We start from the raw sequence: 9009 nt of genomic DNA, 5'->3' as shown, positions 1-9009 counted from the left end.
GCTATCCAGCCTTTAAAGTGCCCCTTGGACGAAAATTCATACCTCTTTTTTCTTTCGCCCTTATATTCTGCGACGAATAAATCGTTGGGTTGATTACTATGCATAATTGACAAAGAACGTTGACAACAACCCTCTAACGTAATAATTTTGGGCTCCAAAGTGTCTTAAAATTTGGCCGCCATTACGGAATTTCGTTCCAAATGAGCCCGCAATTGAAAAGCAGATTTCTTAATCATGACGTCAGAGGCTCAACATTCGAGTTGTTTTTAGTGAGATTTGTATGAGAATTTTATTATGGCTAGCGTATCCGAGGTCGAAATGTCCGATTATACCAGTGAATCTAGTGAAAGCAGTCAAGAACAATCATCCGAGGCTTCAGAGGACAGTTTTTTTTCAGCCAACGAAGACTTCTTGCCTTACGACGAAAATATTGAGCCGATTGCCACGGAGAAAGAAGCGGCGGAATACCAGGAACAAGTAGCCCAAGAAGAAGAGGAAGACGAGATGCTCTGGAGTAGATTCTCTGGGGAAGAACGTCGAAAACTGGTTTGTAGTGCTCTTTATTATATTTGTGTCGCAAGTAGACAGGAAACGTTTTTTTGGGCCGGTTAACTAGTGGAAAGGCTGCCTACACATTTACACATCCACGTCACAAAATTCCACTTCCAGACATGCAACTTTATATGGGCATTGAGCTATCCACCGAAATTTGTGTGCCTTGTCATATTAATTAGATCATTTTCCCACTTTTCCCTCAGGTGCAAATGCTCCAACTGCTCGCTAGAGTTTGTTGTAAAACCTGAAGAGTGCAGATGTTGTATGGAAGTTGATCGATGCGTTGAAAAGATGGAGGAGTTAGAAAGGGAAGGTGACTGCATCATTGCACATCCCGGTTTCGATGATGTTTGTTTAAATCGTTGGGTGCTACACACTGCGGGAGTTGGTCTTAAAACAAAAACCAAAAAATCCTACACCACCATGTTGGCTCGAGGCGACACGGCCGAGCATGAGTAAGTATGTGTAACTTTATACTTTCATTATCACCCAGTTAAGACAAACAGAAAATACTAACCACTTGAGGGAAGTTATACCTACATTTAGTTGTGAATGCAGTAACATGCATGTATATCACAAAGTGTAGACAATGTAAGATGTTTGGAATAGAAAATAATATGTACATTTACATTATTACAGTTCTGTAGCAATAAAACGATGATTACCCTTGAAACCTGAACTTCTCTGAAGTTATAGTTATAAATTTACATAGCCATATTTTATTGTCCCAGATTCCTCCGAGCTGTTGCTTACAGGCAATTTGTTAGACTAGTGTGGGAACATGTTGGAGCTTCCAACAGAGTTCCTCTTCCCTGTTGTGTTTACAACAGTATTCGTAAGACCTTTCCTACAACGGGTGAGGATTTTCAGGGCTATGAGGAAGATGATTAGTGTGTAGCAGTGACAAAATTGCTTAGGCCGGTAAGTACGTGTAGATTGGATACCAGGTACATTGTCAGTTAAGTAATTATTATTTGGCAGGAAGGAAGATAGCCAGGTAGTGAAATTGGTCATAATTGTGATGCAATTTCCCCACAATATTTTGGCATTCATTTCATTCAGTGGACCTTCTAAGGGCCTAATTACACGAGCCAGGCTGGTCCGGCTAGCCGGGCTGCCGCGGTGTGCCAAGAACCAGGATGATGACGATGATGATGATGATGATGATAAACTTTATTTCAGTGTCAAAGCCTTCTAGCTGGCCATATAAGGCCTCCTAATAAGGACACTAAATTAAAATACTATCAGCACTAACTAATCAATATATAAAAATGGTTGCTAAAAGTGAAAATTATTTGCAAAAATATACATCCTTAAAAATATCAGTAAAACATAGTCGAGTTATCAAATGAAAAAATACTAATTGGCTTGGCCCGGTTGTCATGTAATCACACAGTTGACTTTTATTGCATTTAACAAACATACCTAGATCCCGTCAAACTGACACCAGCTTGGCTAACCAGGCCAGCCTGGCTCATGTAATCAGGCCCTAAAACACTGATGTAGAAAGCACTCTTCACACTGTATTTGTATAATTTATGCCATGTATTCATCATAACTTGATGGGCTCACATTGATCCCCTTAAAATAATGGAACCCAATACTATTTGTTGTTTGTCTGTCTCCAACTTTAATACAGTAGTTATATGTACATGTACCAGCAGTGCATGACAACATAGACAGTGTGTACATGTAGTATTCCCCCTATTCAACATCCCCCATCCCTGATGAGCTTCTTCCATGCTTTTCTAAGAGTCCTTTTCTTGAGCCACAATACAGTGTAGGGTTTCTTATGTTGATTTGTGAACTACATGTATGTTGAATGTGTACTGCTGCATTGGCCCTTTTTATGGCCTCTTCTTGGATTTCCACACTTTCTACACATGGGTGACTTCCTTCTTTGGCCAACAACTGTGGTCTGTTGTATCTGTTGAAGTTCTGCATCTGTTTACATGTAAATGGAAAGAACACCAGAAAGTCACCATTTAACTTGAAGAATACACTTTTTAATGACCAGTACATGAGAGATATTGTTAATATTACTTTCCAGGGTGCAATAAAAGTGTACTGAAAGAAAGGGCCATTGCAGTATTCATTTGTTTGTTAGCCCTTGCTAATTCTGAAACTTGAACAGGGAAGAAGGGCCTAGAAAACACTAAAGTAGGGGCCGTTTTGGAATAAGATCATAGATGTGTGTAATAAATCTCTTACTGTCCTTTCTCAACTTTTTAATGTTTTTTATTTTATTTTTTTTGTAATTATATTTTCGATACCAGAACAGGTTGGCGGGCATAAAACTGTTTCTTTGGCTTTTCTTTGATGATAGTTGTTTTTCGCTGCTTCCTTATCCTCCTTATCAGGCAGCATGGTGTGTAGGGCCTCTGGAGTCTCCTCAGCTAGCTCATCCTGTATGCGGTTTAATACCTCCCTTGGTGTTCTAATCAGTGTAGCATACAGTTCTTCGACATAGTCTGAAAAAAACAAAGAATATGAAGGCAATACTGTTTACAAGTAAACTGTGATACGAATTTACATACTTACTTTATTGGCCACTTCCCATAGGGGCTTTTCAGGGCCAACGAAACAATCACAATAGAACAGAACCTCCAACAACAACTGGTAAGAATCCCAACTGGCCGAGACAAGCTAGTTGGCTATTTACAAGTGCAGCCGAGAAGTTGAATCAGGGACTACAGTACCAGGAAAAAGTTCAACGAGTAGTTAGAATGTGTCTTGAACCCAGGATCCAAGGATCTCAAGGCAAGCACCCTAACCACTGGACTGCAATTCCTTAAGTCAGGTATGGCAGTTGTATGCACTCAATTAAATTGGATTTGATTTTTGATGAGTTTTTTAACTTACCATAGTTCTGGGCTACTCTCACTTCTCTGACTGTTGCTTCACCTAGTTTGAATTTAGGGTAGGTCACCTTCAGCTTTGGTTTGCCCTGCTTGTCCACCTTGGGTTCCCTCGTAAGGTTATAATTAAAGTGAATAGCTGCAAGGATAGTCCTAAATAACAAAAAACTGGCAATTGTCATATAATTTATACATAATTTATGCAGAGTATGAGCATGATAATGATAAACAATAACATCAACAATACAGCAATGTAACAATAATAATAATAATAATATTTTATAATAATAATAATAAATAGTAACAGCAATAATCTGCAAGGTACAAACAGGGGCTAGATTCATGAAACCCCTGCAACTAAGGATATATCGTGAGTATTGTTTTCTAACAATAGGCTACTGATATCAAAACCATGGGGCACTGTGTTTGTGAGAAAACAATTCTTGCATACATCATATTACTTAGAGGGGCTTCATGCGTCTCCCCCAGTATTCTGTCTACACCATACTAGCTCTCACTGACCGGCACAACATCCCCAAGTAGGAGTATGCCAACATTTTTGGCGCAAACTGGTTGACTACTGAGTGGTAGCCCTCCAAGCAGCTGGTCTGTGCCACAGGTGATGCTTGTTTTATACCTTTCAACAATGAGTTTTGAGTGAGGGCTTCCACCAACTTCTCATATGCAACTGATCCTTTCAAATGAGAATTTTGAAGTATGTGGTTAGTGATCACTTCACAGTGATGCCAAATGCTGTCTAACCTGAAAGAGGCAATATATACATGTACCTTTGGTCATCCAAAGACGCGGGGTGGTGATTATACCATGGGCACACTTATTAAAGATCTCGTTTGGCAAATCCTTGTGTTGATTTATGATGTGATACAGGAAGGCCTTGAATTTAGCCAGTATGACATCTCCAAGCTTTGGTGTCGTTGAGGTTACTGACCAATAAAAATGCCTCACACAAGCCTTCTTCCACCTGCCAATAACCTCACAGCCTTTCTCTTTACTAAGCTTTGTTAAAAGCTTTTGGATTTCTGAAATGAAAGAGATGAGTATAGTAATAATAACTACTAAGTATTTGAATAGTCCAATTTCAATATATTACAAGTCAGCTTTACATAGCAAACCTCAGCACAGGGCTCTGAGTAATAAACCCCACAAACTCTGTAGTTATTCCCTTGTACTGAGGTCTGTAGTTATTCCGTTGTAATGAGGTCTTTTGTGTAAGGCTGAATTTTAATATCAAAATTGGTCAATTGTTAGAAAGGAAGGGCTTGTCCTTGTGAATTAAAGAAATATCCTTGTGTTGATAGTTTGCTTCATTCTTATCACCTGTCTGCTAGGATAAACAACATAAATCACAGGGGATGTTGGAAGAACATACGAAGAATCGTGTATCACGAGCCACAGGTGAGTGATTTATGAATTCTTTGAGTGCTATTCCAAAATCCAGCATGATTTGCCATGCCCCTAAACCATAGAAACTTGTGGTCTATAGCTTTTATCTAACAATTCAGATGACGCACAGAATTTCCATGAGTTTAGCAGCACAATAATGATAAACCATAGTTGATTGGTCAATCAGAGTGTGTGCATAGATTTGGTTATTATATAATGACACACAGTAGCTACATTGTATGTACTGCTGCAATACTTTATAATTATAATGATGATAGTGATTAATATAATAGTATTTATATTACTAACAGTTATTAATTGATCATAATAATGAGAACACACTGTTTATTGTAATTACTTTTTCCGATGTGCCATAGGTCAAAGAAGTGGTCGATGAGTGGCTTTCCCAACTCTCTGCACTTCTTGGGATATTCCTCCCTCATCCACTTTGCTATGGACTGGTGGCGATCAGAAATGAAGGACTTAATTACCATTCCTGTTCCCAGCAAAAATGCCAAAGCCTTTTGGTGGCCCAAAAATTCCATGCCAGAACTGCTACCTGCTTCATTGGCCTGACAAATAAATGAACCAAGAGTGAAATTGATAATTATTGATAACAAAATTCTGGCCTTTGCACATATGAGGAACTAGTGGCTTCTTTAGTGGTATTACTTTTAAGTCTACAGACTGTGCATGGGCTGATTCATAAAGAATGGTGTTTCATAAAGAAGAGTGTGTTTGGGCTTATACAACCCAAATGTTTAGTTTGTGACTTTACCTGGACAAGAACAATGTGAATAATCAGGCCAATGGTACAGCAAAATATGGTATAGGTACCATATTTTGCAGAGTGGCCCATGCTATCATGTCGGCCATCACCAGCAAGCACAACCTCCTTTCCTTTTAATGACTGTAGAATGCCATCCTGATAAGAGCGCCAAAACTTCACAATGCTGGGGAAGAGAAGGTGCCGCTGATGATAGTAGTAGGTACATTCGTTGTAACAAAGCAACTCCATGTGCCTAAAAACCAGGAGTACTTTACCCACGGTTGCACCAGCACAAATAATAGCAAAGCTTAACAAAATATTTCCTGCAGGAAACTTTCCAAGCAAGTATGGTTGGCTTTTCCAAATGTATGTTCCATCACAGCTGCTGCACTTGGACACAATAGAAAGCATGGTGCCTGTTTGGGTCACACTGAGGTGAGGGTGCCTTGCTAGACACAAATGGCAGTACTGAAATAGTAACAGGAGTTTAGAGAGAAATACAATTCCTTTGGGTTCCTCCCTGCAGCTCTTTCCCTCACAATGCAACCTGTGAATGACAAGAAAATAAAAGTCCCCACTGAAATCAGTATTCTCCCATGTGCCATTGGAGCAGCTGGGAAGTGGTATCAGGAGTGTCTTCTATCAAGGGATCTATGTACCACTACTAGAATTCTACTTAAAGATCCTAACCACAACCTGCTTGTAACAGGAGGGCAAAAAACTACCATTTTTGTGTACAGTGTTTGTTAGTAACCCTCTCCCTTCCCCAGATTACATTGTGTATGTAACCATAACTATGCATGTCATACTTACCTAGGTTTGTCATATTCTTTAGTGTCATCGTCATCTCCTGTGTTTGCATATTTGCTGTCAGTTTCTTCAGGTGTCCATGGTGGGTCCTCATCAATCTCCTTTTCATTGGACTCTTGACTGGCCTCGTACTCCATATCATCACAGAATGGTTGCTCATTTAATTCATCATCATCCAGATCACCATTACTTGCTGGTGTCTGTGTATCTAAGAACACATTGATATGATAACATTGTGAAACCAAAAAATTAACTAAGTTCGCAACGTTTCCTTATGAACACATATATTAACTCTAGATTTGTCAGTAATGCACATTCTAAGAATTGGACACCACTACTTTTGAAGCTGATACATGTCCATGCACTGTGAATGGGGACTTTCATAGAAACAGAGTCAGAAAAAATAACGTGAACCCTTTCCAAAAGAGTTATTCAGTCCATTTCACCTGTACCAGTTGAACCCTTTAATTTCTCTGGTGATTGATTCAGTTCTAGGAAGGTCTTTGCCCACTCTGACTGGTTAGCAATGATCTTCTGGCTCAATTCCTCCACTTTAGATTCCATACTTTTTAGTTTCCGCTGAAGTTTCTTCTTGTCCTTCTTTAATTTTTCACACTTAGCACAAGGAGTTGCATTCTTGAGGGTTTCTTTGGGTGTCTGTGATGCAAAACATTATACAGAAAAAGCAATGTCCCACCATATAACGTAACTAAAGCACAGCGCGTGCTCTTATTGGTTAATTCAGCGTGTACTATTTGCTCATGGGTGTGCGCTGCTGACCTACGCAAGAACTAAAGCAAAGCGCACGCTTTATGATGTAGCTCAATAAATAGACCTCTGTTATTTCAATGTGTCAATGTTATGTTATAAAACAAATGGTAAACGCCATAGCGTGTAGTATTGAGTTATGGACGCTCTTGGGAGGTTTGCTAAGCACTCAAAGAAGGTAGAGTCGCACTCGGCTATCGCCTCGTGCGACTCTTACGCTTCTTTCGTGCTTAGCAACCTCCCGCGTGCATCCATAACTCAATACTACACACTATGGCGTTTACCATTTGTTAATAGTACCCAACTTGTACAAATATTGCTTATGGTTTTGCACTTAAAAGTAATGTTATAAGAAACTTATGTAAACATTACATGTACTGCCAGTTCTCTTCAGTACTTACTTTCTTGAGAGAATTCGAGCTTTCCTCTACAACAGTTGAATCATGGTGTGTGAAGGTACTTGAAACAATAGGAGTTGATGTTGTAGGTGGGGTACACTAAGGAAAGATAGCACTCTGTAAATACATGAAAATAATCCAGATTTTATATTTCCTGCAAATTATTTATGGTCACCTGATTCTCAGTCTTATTCCTGGAAAATTAAAGATAAAAATATATATCTTTTCTAAAATATAACCAAACCTAACCCCTTGCTATTTGTTCCAGCTGAACCTGGTAAAACGGATAAACGTAAGGTGAAAGAATATTCAGGCTTACAGTGTTTGGTGTGCTTGTCAAAGACTGTTCCGATAGAGTATCGTCATTATTAAGGACATTCCAGATGCGAGGGGAGATAAAAAAAAACTTCACTCTATATTTCAAGTCAAGCAAGAGCGGATTAATATTTGTTTTCTTATAATATTAAAAAAGAAAAATAGCTTCATACCAAATGCTCTGAAGGTAATTCGGTCGATTCAGAGGCCATGGGTAATGCACTCGAGCTAAAAACACTCTGAAAATAAAAGAGGGCACCGCTATTACTTGTAAATGGTAATCGTATTCAAAGTTCTGCAGAGACAATGTCATTATCTCGTTTGAAGCTTACTAGTTGGTCAGGCGAAACAGCTGCAGCCTCGTTGTTGGCGCCCTCATCGTTCTGGTCAAGGGAAGACTCCATCTCGGCTTTTAAAATTTCTTGAATTGTCTGAAAGAAACCGGCAAAAAAGAAGTGCGACCGATAATCTGACTCCGGTACCGGCGGAACAAATCTGAACACTGGAGCCTTTTTTACAACATCCTCAAGGTCAACTGCTCTGAAACGGCGAAAACAGCAGTCGTAAAACAATTTTCGTCTCTTACGCATGCAGCGTATACATCTTTTACAATATAAACCTGTGTGAAGAACCGCTATTACTTGTAGATGGCTATTGTATTCAAAGTTCTACAAAGATAATGGAAGCTTACTAGTTGGTTATGCGGGGCAACCGCAGCCTTGTTAGCGTCCTCGTCGTTCTCGCCAAGGGAAGATTCTTTCTCGGCTCTTAAAATTTCTTTAATTATCTGAAAGAAACAAAAACAAAGTGCGGTCGATTATCTGACTGTACACTGAAGCCTTTTATGCAACATCCTCAAGGTCAACTGTTCTGAAATGGCGAAAACAACAGTCGAAGAACAATTTTCGTCTCTTGCGTATGTCTGCAGCCAGTGTAGAGAACAAAACATTTCATGTGTTCATACGTACCTTTCTACGCGATCGTGCAGAGGATAGCTTCTCTGGTCCCTTCTTCCATACAGTCGGAATAGCATGAGAATGGATTGTCCGCTTAGATCCATCAACGTGAAGGCCCCTCTCAAAACAGTTTTCTGTAAAATGTTCGGAACAGACGACAAAAATACCTCGCGGTG

General features: G+C 39.5%; 1 protein-coding gene and 1 pseudogene across 1 annotated transcript in view; one reads left to right on the top strand and one right to left on the bottom strand.

The window, feature by feature from the left end:
• Positions 1-263: 263 nt before the first annotated feature.
• On the top strand, positions 264-7245 carry LOC138057954 (uncharacterized; annotated as a pseudogene).
• The window catches only part of LOC138057953 (uncharacterized), a 7286-nt gene continuing 438 nt past the window's right edge, over positions 2162-9009 (bottom strand). Inside the window, exons 1-14 of the mRNA XM_068903856.1 lie at positions 8846-9009; positions 8569-8664; positions 8210-8308; positions 8051-8116; positions 7566-7661; positions 6843-7053; positions 6400-6604; positions 5596-6133; positions 5176-5389; positions 4202-4453; positions 3936-4107; positions 3418-3566; positions 2829-3026; positions 2162-2499 (exon numbers count right to left, since the gene is read on the bottom strand). The exon at positions 8846-9009 is cut by the window's right edge and continues 438 nt beyond it. Of these exons, the coding sequence (XP_068759957.1) occupies positions 2363-2499; positions 2829-3026; positions 3418-3566; positions 3936-4107; positions 4202-4453; positions 5176-5389; positions 5596-6133; positions 6400-6604; positions 6843-7053; positions 7566-7661; positions 8051-8116; positions 8210-8308; positions 8569-8664; positions 8846-9009 (2597 nt within the window). The 3' untranslated portion in view covers positions 2162-2362. The remainder of the gene's footprint in view (positions 2500-2828; positions 3027-3417; positions 3567-3935; positions 4108-4201; positions 4454-5175; positions 5390-5595; positions 6134-6399; positions 6605-6842; positions 7054-7565; positions 7662-8050; positions 8117-8209; positions 8309-8568; positions 8665-8845) is intronic.

Source organism: Montipora capricornis, chromosome 7 (genome assembly GCF_036669925.1).
Source record: "Montipora capricornis isolate CH-2021 chromosome 7, ASM3666992v2, whole genome shotgun sequence".
Classification (NCBI taxonomy): Eukaryota; Metazoa; Cnidaria; class Anthozoa; order Scleractinia; family Acroporidae; genus Montipora; species Montipora capricornis.
This window is presented reverse-complemented; position numbering and strand designations above follow the sequence as displayed.